This window comes from Macrobrachium nipponense, chromosome 27 (assembly GCF_015104395.2).
Source record: "Macrobrachium nipponense isolate FS-2020 chromosome 27, ASM1510439v2, whole genome shotgun sequence".
Classification (NCBI taxonomy): Eukaryota; Metazoa; Arthropoda; class Malacostraca; order Decapoda; family Palaemonidae; genus Macrobrachium; species Macrobrachium nipponense.
Window position 1 is genome coordinate 13,024,499 of NC_087216.1, and position 16,687 is coordinate 13,041,185.

At 41.6% G+C, this 16,687-nt stretch overlaps 1 protein-coding gene across 1 annotated transcript in view; it reads right to left on the minus strand.

Annotated features, from left to right (window-relative positions):
* Positions 1–1,508: 1,508 nt before the first annotated feature.
* Positions 1,509–16,687, minus strand: part of LOC135200545 (transmembrane GTPase Marf-like) — a 24,715-nt gene continuing 9,536 nt past the window's right edge. Inside the window, exons 3-5 of the mRNA XM_064229182.1 lie at positions 4,929–5,039; positions 2,335–2,635; positions 1,509–1,622 (exon numbers count right to left, since the gene is read on the minus strand). Of these exons, the coding sequence (XP_064085252.1) occupies positions 2,525–2,635; positions 4,929–5,039 (222 nt within the window). The 3' untranslated portion in view covers positions 1,509–1,622; positions 2,335–2,524. The remainder of the gene's footprint in view (positions 1,623–2,334; positions 2,636–4,928; positions 5,040–16,687) is intronic.

Below are 16,687 nucleotides of genomic sequence, written 5' to 3' on the forward strand. Positions count from 1 at the left end.
GTCTCTTCCTCCTCACCATCAAAATTGTGAAATCCTACTGAAATGTTTGATACCTTTATTTGAAAAACAATATAAACTCCCTACTGCCAATCAAAGATCTGATTTTTCCTCAACCTCATCAAGAGAGGTAAATTTTTTGAAACAGAAGAGATTCTGCATGATATCAAAGTAGCTGATGCACCAATTATTATTATTATTTTTATATGACAATTTAACCACATTAACAAGTTAAAATCTTCAAATCTCAAATGGCTAACCAAGTGTAACAAAAATGCCTATAGTACTAGCCCGCTACCATTAATACAAGAATTGCAGTAGGCATACATGAGCACCTTGAGCACTAACAGCCAGTGTTTACCTAGATCTATAAGAAGAAATGAAAATCTTAGCCATGTGAAATTTGGTCCATTTGCTAAGATGAAGGTAAGAAGTGCATTATGTAGAGAGGTAATAAATAACAAGTGCTCTTATATGGAATAGAAGATGAGCTTGCTCTGAATCTTTTTTACATGTATTTCATGAGAAAAATTTAAAAGAAAATGTGTCAGCTAATTATCAATCTCCAAGTACAAATAAGACATCCTTGTCTCCAAAAAATGATGACTGGGTGAGTCTTCCTGATGCGAAAGTGCAAAAAAATCATGAGAAAAGAAGCAGAAGCTATATATCCCAACTTCTAGAAATGCAAAAAAAAATACATTTTCTTACCTCACACTGTCCTGTGTTAGGCTATAAGGCCCAATAAATATTCTATTAGATACCAAATACAAGCATTCTAGAAATCTATGGAACAAAATCAACTGCACTGTATGGAAGCTAAAGTATGTGTTTTATTATAGCAACTAGAGACAATGCCAAATTCACTACATACTCTTTATATGTGTAACACTATTTTTTAATAAAGACTGCCTCTAGCAGCATCTCAGTGACAATAACTCATTAAATCTAGTGTCTGTAATATTAATCATTTATGTACGATAATACCACAGCACACTTTATATACCTGACCACATGAAGACTTGGAAATGCCTTAAATTTGAAGAAAACCCTTTTCCAATCTGAATTAAAAAACAGATATACTAAATAAAAAGGTAATATTTTCTAGCATATTCATGAAGCTTCTTATGTCTTATTTATAACCTTGCCAGCAATTTCCACTGTCTTTCCTGCTTGAAACAAAGTCTTTCCTTAACAGGATTGTGTACCTTCAAATTTTCCAGTATTTAACATCTCCTAAGGCTCAGAGATTCCATTCAAATCAATATTTTCCATGTTACTATAGCCAAAGTAATCATACGACTACTCTATCTTACAAGCATCAAATAACAACCACAGACAAACATACAATATACCTACAAGGGTTATACAAAGCCTAAGCCAGCGATCCTACTTGAATAATGGATGAATACAGTATGAGACTGTTGATGCTAAAGTGTAATATGGATTATGTGTGAATTTTCTGAAAAAGAAAATCAATCAGATTTAGTTTACAAAATCTTCAAAAACTGCCTTACCTCATTCAAAAATTCTGGTTCAGATGCAGCCATGTCCCATCTATTTTGAAGAATGAAAATGTTTGGCTTTGACAACCTTGAGGAGACTTTGTGAAAGAAGTTCTTTTCCTGGAGAATTAAGAAATAAAATTGTTTAAAGTATCTACTATGCAAAACTAGCAAGGACTACATACAGAGCTAAAAACAGACTCAGACAAATTCAATACCTCAAACGGAAAAAGCTGTAGCATTTTACAAAATGCATTATTCTTACACAGTACTCTACTGATGCCATTTGAAATTTAATACATACTAGTATTTACTTTTAATTTCCAAATTACTGTAGTTAGTACTAATAACAGTAATGTATTTACAGATAACTTGAAACAAATCTTAAGTGTTCTAATGTCAGTTTAACAGCATCACTAAGAATTATTCATGGATTTTCAAATTCTTAGGGACAGGAGCCCATTATCATAGATAATTGTACAGTATGTGCATCAAGGTTGAAAGACCCTAGAAGTAATATAAATCATTATAAGAAAAAAATGGCCATTTTAAAAACCTTTCCCCCATCGTGACAATAATACTGTGGTCACAGCAGCTCAGCCATCTTCACATTAAACTCTTTGGTTTTATATTTTTATTGTATTCACAACAAAGAATTAACTTGAAAAATAGGTAAGAAATTCACAAACTTTGCGACTTCATTAACAAAAATTATCATGATTTAAAAATGGACATAAAGCCCCCAAAAATCAATATTCTTTAATAATAGATTAAAGTACTTAACCTAAAATTCAAATACTATAAACAATTAAACCCAAAAATTTTTACTTACTGTGTTCATCAAAGTTGATTCTGAATTTGCCACTAACACAAATACATCAGCATCAAGGCAATGCTTGTCAATCCATTCATCTAAGCTTTCTGAGACATCTATGCCAGGGGAATCAACAAGAAACAACATCATCTCTGAGAAAGCGGGCATCTTGTTTTTGGCCAGTGAATACGCACTAAAGAGGAATCACCTAATTTATTATTACACAGGCATGAGCTAACTGACCTATACCCTTTATGTTTTGTTTCTCACAATTTCCTTCTGTCGTCAAGTAAGGTTCACTTGTTTCCACTCCTTCAACCTGTAAAACAAGATCTTAACGTAACTCTTTGTCATGAAAATTACTGAAAAAATTAAATCTATATAAGTACAGTAATACCTTGGGTTACGAATTTAATCCGTTCCAGAACCTGCTTCGTAACCTAAAAAATTCGTAACCTAAATGGATTTTCCCATAAGATGTTATAAAAAGCAAATAATGCGTTCCACCCAACCATGAAGACCATACTTTTCCATTATTTTTTATTCACTAAGGTTGAAAATTCGTGTAGGAATTGCATAAAAATTATAAAATGAAGAATGAAATTAAATTATAAACACTAGATTTAATATGCATGCACAGTAAAACCTGAACTTTAACCTTTGGCGAGTGCGGGAGAAGGGGAAGGGTGAGGAGGAGAGGGTTAGGGCTTTGGGGGGGGGGAAATCTCCCTCCGTGACACTTCTGGAAGACTTTCTGGTTCTTTCTCTAGAGAGCACCGTTCACCACAACACTAATTTTTACGCTTACGCGACACTGTGTCGTCTTTCACAATTTTGAAAAATATTTTTCTATGGAGGCTTGCTTTTGCCTGTTCTTTAAAATTTATAGAAATGACCCAACCCATTATCGATAAACAAATTTGTTGCACTTCTTACGAGCCTTTTCGCAAATGATGCTCTCACTTACGGAATACTCCTGCCAGCTGCTTCTCGTTTATCCAAACCATGAGAAAATTTCAAACATCGTCGAGAATATAAGGCCGTTGTTTCGTCAATACTGTGACACCTTTTGATGCTTTACTGGCTTTAATTGTTCTTCCTTTTTTCTTCAAAATAGTGCAGATCGTTGATTGTGACTGCTTGAAGAATGCTGCAATGTCTTTCACACGCTCGCCTTTATCATGCATTTGGATAATTTCCTTCTTCATTTCGACTGTAATCATCTCCTTCTTTCTTATGCTTTCCTTCTTGCTGCTTGCCTTCGTCATCTTGGGAGCCATTGTCTTTACTATTTGGGTAATAGTAATGTACTATAAGCACTATCACGGAAACACAACACAGTTGCGCAAATCACTAAGCAAAATTTGAGAGCGTATCACGGACAAGATGCGTTCAATAAACCGCCAGCAAGATAGTGAAAGAGTTATGGTTTAAAAATGGTCAAGGGATGCGTGGGAGGAAGTCACGTGACCCTCATTAAGTTTTGGCCGAAAAAATGCGTTCGCAGATCCCACGCTTATCTGATGTCCGATGTAAACAAAGCAGGCGTTAAGTTTTGGCCGAAAAAAATGGGTTCGCAGATCCCACGCTCATCCGATGTCCGATGTAAACAAAGCAGGCGGCCTCCCGTGATGGAAATTCGTGCATTCGTATTCCAAGTAAAATTCGTATTCCAGAATGAGGGCGTCACTTCGTAAGTTAAAAAATTCGTATACTAATCGGTTCGTAACCCAAAGTATTACTGTACTATTAAGCAAAGAACTACAAATTCAACAAAATTTGCTGTGTAAAGCATAATGAATAATTTTCCATTTCTAAGATATCATTATTCATTATGTTAGCATTTTCTTAGGAAGAATAAACTAAATGGCCACTGAAATTACTCAGAAGCTTCCACAGAAAAGAATGTAACAATGAAAAAAACTGAGCAGAGACATGGCAGGGGTCCATCTGCTTCAAGAAAGATATAAAAAAAAACTCAAATCGCTATGACTTTTGTGTTGAAAGCAGGCTTATTGCTATGGAGATGATGTCATTCTCTTTGCACTGATTTCATCTCTAAGTACAGAACTGTGACTGTTCAATCTGTTAATAAAGATTCAACTAAATTAATCCCTATCAAAACTTTAAAATATATGACTGCAAAGCAGGTTTACAACAATGAATCCTCCCAACTCAGTCTTTTTCAATAACAAAAGTCTCTTAAACTACCTAGTTTAAATTTTACTTCTAAATTTCCTTTTCTGTACTGGGCTACTTTCCCTATTAAAGCCTTTGGGTAGCATTTTGCTTTTTCCAACTAGGGTTGTAGCTTGGCTCATATAAAGGTGTGGTCTTTGCTGCATGCTCTTATTACCATTTCAATCTGTATTATTGTTTGGTTAATTAAGGCTCTAAGTTAAAATTCTAAAATGATAAGGATGAATTTTCATATATGACACATCATATACTTCCTAGTGCTATAAAGGAAGCTGGAAGTTGAAGATTTCAGCTTCAATTATAAACCAGCACACTCTTCAAATAATTTGGCTTTTGCTTTTCCAGGACACAGATATATATATATATATATAAAAGATGTTATAACTCTATATCATAAGTTAACAAATACTTACTTGCAGAAAGCAATTGGTAGTGTGGCCAATACCAGATGGCAGGATCTTATCACCCAGCATAGCGTTAATAACTGTGCTCTTTCCATTTGATGTTCTTCCAAAGAAAGCCACCTACAACAAAAATGAATTTATTGCTTGATATGATTTTTCAAAGGCACTGTCAAAGTTGTTCCTCCATCAGAAAAAAATAAATAAATATAAAAATGATATTGTTAAGATATAAAAGTTTTGTACATACTTACCTGGCAGATATATACTTAGCTATAGACTCCGTCGTCCCCGACAGAAATTCGAATTTCGCGGCACACGCTGCAGGTAGGTCAGGTGATCTACCGCCCCTGCCGCTGGGTGGCAGGAATAGGAACGATTACCGTTCTAGAACCAGATTTTCTCTTCCACTTGTCTCCTGAGGGGAGGCTGGGTGGGCCATCAATCGTATATATCTGCCAGGTAAGTATGTACAAAACTTTATTGTATCTTAACAATATCATTTTTGTACATGGAACTTACCCAGCAGATATATACTTAGCTGATTGACACCCTGGTGGTGGGAAAGAGACAACTATTTACTGAATAGACAGGTAAACAACATACGTTGTAGGTAATAAATAAATAAACCACCTTGTTCCTACTTGATCAGGCGGAAGACTCCATGGCTAATGCCTAGGAATCTGCTTCGCCTCAAGAGCCTCAGCGAGGATGTGACCTATGGCTAAGAGTTCTTGTGGGTCTGTCGATTGGGGTCTTATCCATTTACTCGACAGAGCTCTTACATGACAATATGCCTATGCCTAGTGGCATAATTAAGGAGCACACGCCGATCCGATCACCTGATCCTAAACACGAGGGTTAGTGCTTAAGTTGAAAAGAGTTATCTACAAACTCCTTTCAAACAACCCAAAGAAAAAACACGTTAAAAAAATTAACTCACTAGTTAAGGATCAGTATCTGCTCCCTATCCCAGCAATGTATCCGCAGACACGTATCAACCAAGAGAGAAGGATCCCTCGAAGGTTATCTTGACATCCTTCGGATAATGGGAAGTCAACACAGAGTTGCATCTCCCGTATGTGGACAGCCTAATATGTCCTTATGACATATTGTTAGGGTGAAAGAACAAGGAATTCGGAAAAGCTCGCACTTCATGCACTTTTAATTCTCAGCTGTTTGAAGGAATCATCAATGCACTTATCAAGTGCTTAGGAGATCACAATGTCTCAAAGAAGGTCAGGGCGTTCTTTGATATAGATCTCTTCTGGGTGAAGCCTGGAGCCTGGCTAGCGCTTCGTGCCTGGCAGGCGCCTAGCGCCTGTCTAGCGCCTCGCGCTGGCTGGAGCCTTGCGCCTGAATGGCGCCTAGAGCCTGGCTGGAGCCTCGCGCCTGGATGGCGGCCTTGCGCCAGGCTGGCGCCTCGCGCCTGGCTGGTGCCTGATTGGCTCCTCCTTCCTGGCTAGCGCCTCGCGCCTGGCTGGAGCCTTGCGTCTGGCTGGCGCCTTGCGCCTGGAAGGCACCTGGAGCCTGGCAGAAGACTTCATGATTACTGTCTATGAGTCTGCACGCCTCAAGAGTTTCAGCGAGGTAGGGACCTATGACTGACAAACCCTTCTGGATCATGTCAATGGGGGCTAACCCGCTTACACGACAGAGCCTTCTCGGATCGTCCCAATGGGGGCTGACCCACTTACATGGCAGAGCCTTACCTGTATCATATCAATGGGGGACTAGCCCTCTTACATGACAGAGCTTTAGGTTTCTCTTTACTGGAAGGAGCCTTGCGCCTGGATGGATCCTCATTCCTGACTGGAGCCTAGCCTTGAAGGAGCCTGGCACCTGGATGGCACCTGGATGGCGCCTGGCTGGCTTCTAGAGCCTGGCTGGCTCCTAGAGCCTGGCTGGCGCCTCGCGCCTGGCTTGGCTCCTCCACACTTGCTGGAGCTTCGAGCTTGGAAGAGTCTCTAGGCTGTCTGGCGATTGTCCACATCAGACATCTTATATCTGTCCGATTTGTTCGCCTCTGGCGCATTTGCGCCAGGTTGGAGGACCCCCCCCGCTCCTTCTCAGTATCCGACCATGACAGAGTTCCTTGGAACTGTCCGCCTCTGGCGTTTTTCGCCTGTATTGGCATTTGGCACCTGGCTGGCGCTACATTGTCCGAGAGTCCTGAACAACCACATAGTTTATCAGGAGACTGGAGAAGGGTGGAAGAAATTCTTCCCCTTTGAGCTTTTTGGCCCCTCCGCAAGCAGGGAGGTGATTTTAGTCAGCTACACTCAGTAGATGACAGGATATCTAGCAATACGAGAGAGAAGAGTCCCCCTTCCTCCGAGGAGGCCTCATCCTTCGTGAACACTTCTTTTTTTTTGCTAACGAGATTCCCTCTTTTTCTTACATGTTGATGGAGGTTCCTCATTGCAGAATCTTCCCTATCCTCCTTGCCACGGAAGGAAGGGAAGGAGTCTGGAAGTCGAAGGAGAGACTGAGCTGAATTGGGCGGAACCCTGATTTCTAGCTCTTATTGTATCCTTCTGGGAAGCATTTTGAGCCCTCATCGCACCACCCCGAAGACTCTGTAGGCAAACGTTTAAACCATCTCTTCTTCTGTAGATGAAAATGTAAGTACCCTGCCTGGGCAACGAAACTTCTATCTGAAAGCGTTGCGTCAGGAATAGAGGGATTTAGTTCTTTTGCCAGACATACTATGCTGGCAAGAACCCATTGCCGAGTCTCCATTGAATCTGATGCGAGATTCCAATGCACAAAAAAATTCACTTGTCTTCTTGGTCGTTTAGGGGCTAGAGAAACAAAGAATTCCTTCATAAACTTCCTCAAGAAGTTTGATGAGGAGCAGTTCCATTTTGTCGGAACACACGGAATCTGTGGAACCACAAAAAGATCCCATTCGAAGTACATGATATCCTACTCTTGTCGTATTGCGGTATTGTATAAGATCCCGAAGATCTTAAATCCTCTGTTATCTCTAATTCCCTTGTAGAGACAGAGTATAGCTTTTACTGCGCTTTTTGATAGCAGTTATATACATAGGTGATTCTTCCCTCTGAAAGTGAAGAAAAAACCTCGCTATGTGGTTCGCAGATTTATCGGAAGAGGACAGTTTCCTCATTCCATCTAGCACGATCTGCAGCAATTCTATGTCTTAGCCATGACTATTGTCATTTACCTTGAAAAAAACCTCTATTGATGTCCACTTCTGGTCAGTCTGCACGCGGACAGACTCAGAGTGGAGAGGTTTTTTAGGTCTATTTATAATAGATTCTGATAGAATATCCAGATACTCTTGGAAAAAGCCTTACGAAACATGCTTTGAGAAGAACGTGACTTCTGTGAATCCAACCTCTCTAAGGCCAAAATGAGGCATACATCCTCTCTTCCTTTGACGCCCATTTATCTTAATATCTGTTAAGAATTTATAACTAGGGGAAAAAAGACTAAAGTTTATTCCCCTTCTTTAAATTAAAGATGTCTTATATTGCTACCTCTCTTGGTTCGAGGAAAAGGAAAGCAGTGTAAAGGAAGCCTGTTCGACCTCTACCTTACAAAAGAGATCTATGAAGAAGACTTTCCGCAGGTTCTCACAACTCTTTTCAATAAATGTTAGACATACGTTAACAGTTATTGTCTTCGATCGAGAAGGTTCTCACGGACATGCAAAATCTTGCATCGAACCTCTTAAGGATCGTTACGTTCCGTGTCTGTTCCCAAATAGGTTCTCTTTTGTTAACGCGAACAGGGGCGAAAAAAAAAAAAAAAAAAAAAAGAGATTCTCGATGCTCTTTGCGATATGAGTGTGTCATGGAATTGGCCTAAGTGATTAAATAAATCATTTCATCATTCCTTGTAAGCGACCCCTTTTTGATTAAATGGGTAACGAAATCAGGAACGAATCTTGCCATTACCGAGCCTGCTGTCCGAGAGGCTACTGGACTCTTAGGTTAATAACTCGCTAAAACTAGAAAATATCTTGGATGGCGCGGCTGGCGCTTCTGGCGCAATTTGCGCCAGGCTGGCGCTTCCTTCTAGTTCTTTTTAGGTTATGTGCCATAACATCTATGCCTTTATGGTACCCGACATCCTTCACATGTTAATTCCGTTCTTAGTTGGGAAAAAACTTTTATATACGTAGTATAGTCCATTCAGGGAAACAACTTCTGCCACTAGAGAATGTTTCCCATCCGACTCACCCAACTTCTCTTGTTGATCAATATCCGATTCTAAAAAAAGGTTGTGTGCGTTTCTCGAAAAAGGAATGAGAGAATTATATATATCGCGCTCTACCGTATTAGAATCCTTTATAATACTGTCACATTGTGGTAAACAGCATTAATCTAGGAAACCTTTGAAATGTTGTAATATCTTTCTTATTGAAAGCTTCTTAGCAAAAGGCAGACAATATTTTATTTATGTTTGCTTAACTATCCCCTCAATCCGAGGCTAAAACCACGATTGTAGGGGAGAGACACGGTTAGTCATTCCTGCAAAAGACAGCCCAGAAGGTCGATGGCGATGAAAAAACGAAAATCAAGTCAGGAGGTAGCAACAACGTATGTTGACACTACCGCGACAGAGAAAATCTGGTTCTAGAACGGTAATCGTTCCTATTCCTGCCACCCAGCGGCAGGGGCGGTAGATCACCTGACCTACCTGCAGCGTGTGCCGCGAAATTCGAATTTCTGTCGGGGACGACGGAGTCTATAGCTAAGTATATATCTGCTAGGTAAGTTCCATGTACAAAAATGACAAGCAGTGACTATACATGAATGACCACATAAACACAAATTTATAAACCCAATTATAGTAATGGCATTTCAAAAATGAAGTTAACTGAATACTTTGTAGCATAAAAAATTATTACCAGCTTTCTGGTAAATTCCATGTTTTACAATAAAAAAAGATTTTGTATAAGCCAATTAATCATAATCAGCCCAATTCAGTCAACTGTCTGCTAACCAACACCTCTCATTCTTCAGTACTAAACCCTCTCTGGATGTGAGGGAAGGAGATAAGGGTAATGAAAACTATAATTAATGGGATTGTATAAAAATGATATTGTTATGATACAATAAAGTTTGTTCATACTTACCTGGCAGATATATATATAGCTGTATTTTCTGAAGTCCGACAGAATTTAAAAAACTCCGACACACGCAGTGGTCGGCCAGGTGGTTAGTACCATTCCCGCCGAATGGGAGGCGGGTATCAGGAACCATTCCAATTTTCTATTCATAATTTATATTTCCACTGTTCCCCTGAGGGGATTGGTGGGTAAGGGTACTTGATTATATATATCTGCCAGGTAAGTATGAACAAAACTTTATTGTATCATAACAATATCATTTTGTTCATGAAACTTACCTGTCAGATATATATATAGCTGAATCCCACCTTTGGAGGTGGGAAGGGACAGAATAGAAGGATTTTGGGAAACAAATGCATGCAGATGATTTACATCTTTGGTTCCACCTGTTAGACATAGCTGGGCTTCGTGGTTACTGCCACGGAAGTCTGCTGTGCTACTAGAGTTGCCAGCGAGGTAGAGACCTATATAGCTGGTGCACTCCAGATGATCTGTCAACAGGGGCGAGACCACGACATGACTAGACCATATTGACCATACCATGAGGGCTAAGAAGTAAAATAAAAATATATATATATATATATCACCACCTGACCAACCTAGCCAAAGTTAAGGTGTTTTAAACTAAGGCTTAAGAGTTAAGAAGTCGCCATGTCGGCGATCAACAACTAAATTAAGAGCTCTTCCTAACCATTTTCTACAGGATAGGATGAGTGGTACTTCTTGCCCCCAAGATTGTGTCTGCAGACACGTATGGCCCTAGCGAGCAGCAGATCTCATATGCCATCTTCACATCTCGCAGGGAGTGTGAAGTGAACACAGAGTTGCTTCGCTAAAACATGGTACTCAGGATGTTGCCGAGTGCCATGCTCTGTTGAAAATGCTTCCGAGGGCCGCGCCCCTCACCTCGTGAGCATTCAGATAAAAAGATTTCAAATCTTTGTGCAAACACAATGAAGGAGCATTTGAAAGAACTCCTTAAACACTAAAGCCAGGATGTTCTTCGATATGGGCAAGTCTGGTCTTTTTCGGAACGCTGCAGATTGCCCGAATGACTTCGACTTTCTTGAGTTTTATGTAGATAAAACTTGAGAGACCCGACAGGGCACAGGACTCTCTCTGGCTCCTGCCCACTAACTTGTGCCATCCTTGCTTCCAAGCTCCTGGCCCAAGGAAAAAACGGGTTTCCATTCTTAGGCCACAACGGAAGGCTTAGAGAGCACACCGCCTTGTGTTCTCTAAAGCCAAAACTTGTGACGATGGCTTAAAATCTCACTAACCCTCTTTGTCGTATCTAGGGTGGTTAGAAGAAGGCCTTTCCTGATCACATGCAAGAAGTTAACAGGTAGGAGAGGTTCGAATGCTTTGACATCAAGAACTTCAGACTACGTCTAAGTTCCATATTGAAAGCTTCGATCTGGACATGCACAGTCAGTCCGTCTGTACTAAAGTCAAGTGACCAACCAGTTGACCAGTCAGACGAATCAAGGACAGCAAGGCTGTACCCTGAAGACCATTAAGGCACTATTCTTCGCTGAAGGATGAGTGTCTGCACTGCCTGGGCGATTCAATCTAAGCAAACCTTGAGGGGTGTATCAATGCAACCCAACGTCGTCAGTGAATCAACTCCTGAGCAACTCCTGACTCGAGCTTCTGGTGCCAGGAGAAAGGAGCGAGGAGCAAAAAGGCGATTCAGTCCCGAAGGAAGAATGCCTGACAGTCCAACCTGGTCTCATGTTACACGATCATCGGGGGTGTATAAACGCAACCGACTTCGTCAACAAGAAACTCAGGGCTACTATATGTCGCCTGATCTCGCACGATGTGTCTGACTCCGAGGAAAACAGGTGAGACAAAAAGTAGATGGTGAGCGAGTTTCGAGATTCCACAGAACTCAAAAGATCGTGAAGGGCTTTGTTGTTTGACAGAAGCAAATCTCTGAGCCCAAAGGCCGTCAACAACATATTTGCGTATTCTTTAATAGTTGTGACTGCCAGCTTATCCCATTCTTCAGACGGAAAGGGAAGACGGTAATCTTATTCCTGTCAACATCTCGATAGTCTGAACGTAGTCAGACTCAGAGCGGAGAGGTTATAGGTACCTTTCGAGTTAGAGTAGACAGACTCTTTCGGAAAAGGTCCTTGAAAAGTGAACTAGGAAGGACGTGACCTCTGTGAATCCAGGATCCTGAAGGCCAACATGGGGCGATCAGCGTCATTGTCGCTCCCTGTGACGTCATAAATCATCTTATTACATTTCCTAAGCGATTGAAAAAAAGGGGAAAAAAGAGACTAACATCCATCCCCGTTCAATATCATATTATGGCGTTTAATGGTACCGATCCCGGATCGGAATAAGGGAGCAGAGAAGAAGAAGCCTCTTCGTCCTCAACATATCGAAGAGAAGAATGAAAGGGCGTCCCTAGTCTCCACAATTCTCAACATACTTCTAAAGAAAGATTCCACTCGGAAGTCAGTGGTTGCTGCCATCGATCGAGACGATTCGTACGGACTTTTGCAATCCTGTAACGAACCTCTAGAGGATCGTTACATTCTACGCCTGTTGTTATATTAGGATCTTTCTCGTAAACTCGAACAGGGACCGAGAGAAGATACTTCTTAAGATATGAGAGAGCTGTGGAATATCAGAGTTGATCTGGACCACTAGTTCCAAAAACTCGTTTCGAGGACTGGATGGGACGACCAGAATTTGCTTCTACTTTCTTTCAGATTAAGATCCCGGACATCCGAAAACCCATATCCAGATGTCGCACCTTCTTTCTATCACCTCAGGTGATAGACGCACTGAGAGATGTTCAGAATCATTCCTAGATCTTGAACAATACTTCAGTTTCCCGGTAGGCAAAAACTGTGGTCTGAATTGCAGTCTATTCAGGGAAACAAACTTCTTTAGGAAGGAAATGGTCCCCAGCAAGCTCATCCATTCCCTCCCCGAGTATGCTTACTTCCCTAATAAGGCTGCGCTTTGCCTAAGCAGAGCATATAAAAGTGCAATGTTGCGGTAGACTCGTAGTTCTATACCGTGCGGTAACGAGCACCGATAGGATTAAGAGATATCTCTGTTGAACATAGTAAGGCAAAACAAATGCAATGTTTATTCATTCACGTAAGAAATCCCCTAAATCTTAGGCTAAAGTCCGTGATTGTAGGACAGAAATACAGTTAGTAGTCAGTCAATCCCGCAGAAGAGACGTAACCGCCAGCACAGAGATACGGTTAGTCAGTCCATCCCGCAGGAGAGAGAGACGTAACCTACCGCGCATGACAGCGCACGAGCTGGTTAACGGCTTGGTTGGACTGGAGGACAGACACGGCAGCAGCCAGCAGCTTACGAACGTCGTCTCTTAACTTTATGTCTGGGTTGCCAGCTACCCTATTCTACGAAGAAATAGGTCCGTTATTTTTTTGAGCAGAAAGAGACTCTCAAGCTGGTATATTTAAGCGAAACAGAAACGCTAAATATATAGATGCGTTTGTGTCGTCAGAACACTACCATACAACGGTAAAAGATAAATCGGAAAACTCCTGGAAGCTGCAGGGAGTAAACGATTAAATGTCCTTAAAATAATAGACAATAGACCTCTCGGTTGTTTTTGCCATCCGAAGAGGTAACTACAGTAAGCGTATATGACTTGAACCAACCAGTAGTAAAATAACGCAAGGCAAAATATGATATATTACAATAAAGTTTGTTCATACTTACCTGGCAGACATATATATAGCTGAATTCGGAAATACAGCTACATACATATCTGACAGGCAAGTTTCATGAACAAAACTTAGAGAATCGAAGCAGACAGCTCAAGCTTCTTATGGTACTGGACATAAGCGGTCATTGACGTAGTCTACAAGTCTATTTCTTGTACGAGGCTGCGAATGATGAATAAGAGCTCTTCCGAATCGTGTCAACAAGAGCTTATCCGCTTACGCAATATAAAGTTAATGAGATGCTTGTCAATGAGAACTAACCCATTTACGGGACAAAGAGATATTTTGTCAATGAGGGGATACCCACTTACTTGACAAAAGATAGTATATTGTCAATGGGGGAAAATCATCCGAATTGACAAAACGTAATTCAGGAAGTCGAGCATATATTTTTCCGATTCCCGTATCAATCGAGGAAGGGGGCAAGAATCCTGATAAGAGACTGGGCTTTCAGCAGGTAGGACCCCGATGTTCAACTTCGGCAGCGTAGTCCCTAACTTAGGAACTAACAAAATCTATCATCTGAAAAGGCCTTTCAGATGGACCAAAAAGCTTGCAACTTAAATTTACTGGCAGTATGGCAAAGGAAGTCCTGTCTTGCGCTTTCCTGAAGAGCGGTCCTCGTTGATGGAGTTGCTTTTGCAAGAATCCTACCGAAAGTAGTCGAGCGTCATGACGTGGGTAGGACGTCGAGCTTTTACATAACCCGTAACTGCCTTATCACAAAAGTACTTGACTGCGGTAGAGCAAACAAGATCTTCCCTTGAGCCTTCCTTAACTCCATCCACCTATGCGAAAAGCAATATTAATTGACAGGGACCTCTTGAATTCATGAAACCCGACGTCTTGCTGGGTTTCGAAGAAGTTGTGTGTTTACTTTAAGCTTCCTCCGAAGCACTGCCTACTTCACATTCTTTGCAGGTGAGGTAGAAGGTATCACCGAAGGTAGAAGTAAAAATTCTTTAGGCCCAAATCTGAAACAAGAGCTTGAAGAGTTCAACAGAACGTTCAGCCAGGCGACACACCTGGCGTGCGCTGGTGCACGCTCGGCGTCCACTGGCGCGCGTTCGGCGTCCACTGGAGCCGTGATCGGCGTCTGGCACCGCGCTCGGCGTCCATTGGCGCGCGCTCGGCGTCCCAACTGGCGAGCGCTCGTGCCACCACTGGCACGCTCGGCGTTCCCACTGGCGCGCGCTCGGCGTCCACTGGCGCGCTTGGCGTGCACCCGCGCGCGCCTGGAGTCCATCCGAGCGTCCCGTCCAAGTCGAGAGGGAACGCCTTCTTATTATGACAGTAAAAAAGCTTGGGCGTCCGCTCTCAAAAGCTTCCTGCTACTATGACTTCTTTTACGTATTTCTCGGTGGAAAGACGGACACGAGTTCAGGCGACGTTCGCCTTCTTACTTCTCACTGAAACGCATAACAAGAGAGAGAGAGAGAGAGAGGGACGTGAAAGCGTCCTCGTTCTATTAAGCTTCTATTTAGAGGGCGCGAGTCCTTCCGAAAGCTCCAACCCCTGCACGGGGAGGACACTTCGGAGGACGAGAAGCAATCCTTCAGGATTCGTGCACGCGCACGCACTTTGGCAGTCTGGGGATTTTCATCAGAAACTGCCGAAGGCACGCCAGATCGGTGGGGGATCCTTGTAAACCCTCCTTAGGCTTTCGACATGCTCCCTCCCCAGGTCCTGGGAGTCAAGCAGACGGGGTCCCGGCCTAGAGGCGAAACGAGGCCGATCTTGACGCACCCTCCACTACACAAGGGGTATCACTGCACTTCAACTTGTTTTACTCTCTAAAGCAAGCACTTTCGATTCTAAGTTACGAATCGAAAGAGTATCAGAGAAAGGGCAATTCCTCTACAGACACTGTTAGGGCCCGAAGGCAACACTACAGGGTAGGAGTAACAATTACAGAAGTAGCACTCTTCACAGCAATTGAAGGAGAGCGAGCACCTCTCATAGACATATTCATAGCCCGTAAGCCATACTAAAGGGTTAGGCAAAATAAAGTCTACAGGAAGGTTAGCAGGTTCACTACCCTGACTTTTGTTACTGATTAATTGCGTACATACGAATCATACGTCTTCCTTACGGAATTAGACATGTTTACTGATTAATTGCATACATACGAATCATACGTCTTCCTTACGGAATAGACAAAGTCTCACACTCCTTACATGACAAATCTCAACAAAGAAGCAAGACCTAAACCCCTCGTACATACCAAGTGCGGATCTACCGAAGCTTTCGGTAGCCACACCCTAGATTCAGATATTTTATGCAAAAATGAATCAAATTCAAATCAATTTAAGATAGCGTATGCCTAGCCACAAATCCAAGTAAATAAATCGAGACAATTAGGATACTTAGCGGCAATGAAGTTTCCAAAATCCTAAGACGGAGGTACTGAAAACAGGTGTTTTCAGCACCGGCGACAGAAAAATTATGAATAGAAAATGGGAATGGTTCCTGACACCCGCCTCCCAGCGGCAGGAATGGGTACTAACCACCTGGCCGGCCACTGCGTGTGTCGGAAGTTTTTTAAATTCTGTTGGACTTCAGAAAATACAGCTATATATATATCTGACAGGTAAGTTTCATGAACAAAATGTACTTTACAGTGAAAATAAAGTTAGCTACAATATAATAAACCCATTAAGTCTAGCCTGAAATATAAATTAGGAAGGAGGATACAGCAGAAGAGTCTCTAAATAAAAGACCCTGACACTAAAAAGTTCACTACCCATACCAGAGTAATGGATAAAATGGACAACATAACCCTAAACAGTTTGCCCAACAAGAATCAGAGGTGTCAATGCAGGTACTTCAATAAAAAAAAAAAAAAAAAAAAAAAAAAAACCTATGCAAGGTATATACTGAAGGGAAAAGGGATGAAGTCATGGTAACATGGAATAGGGTGAATAACTATACTCTGTTTT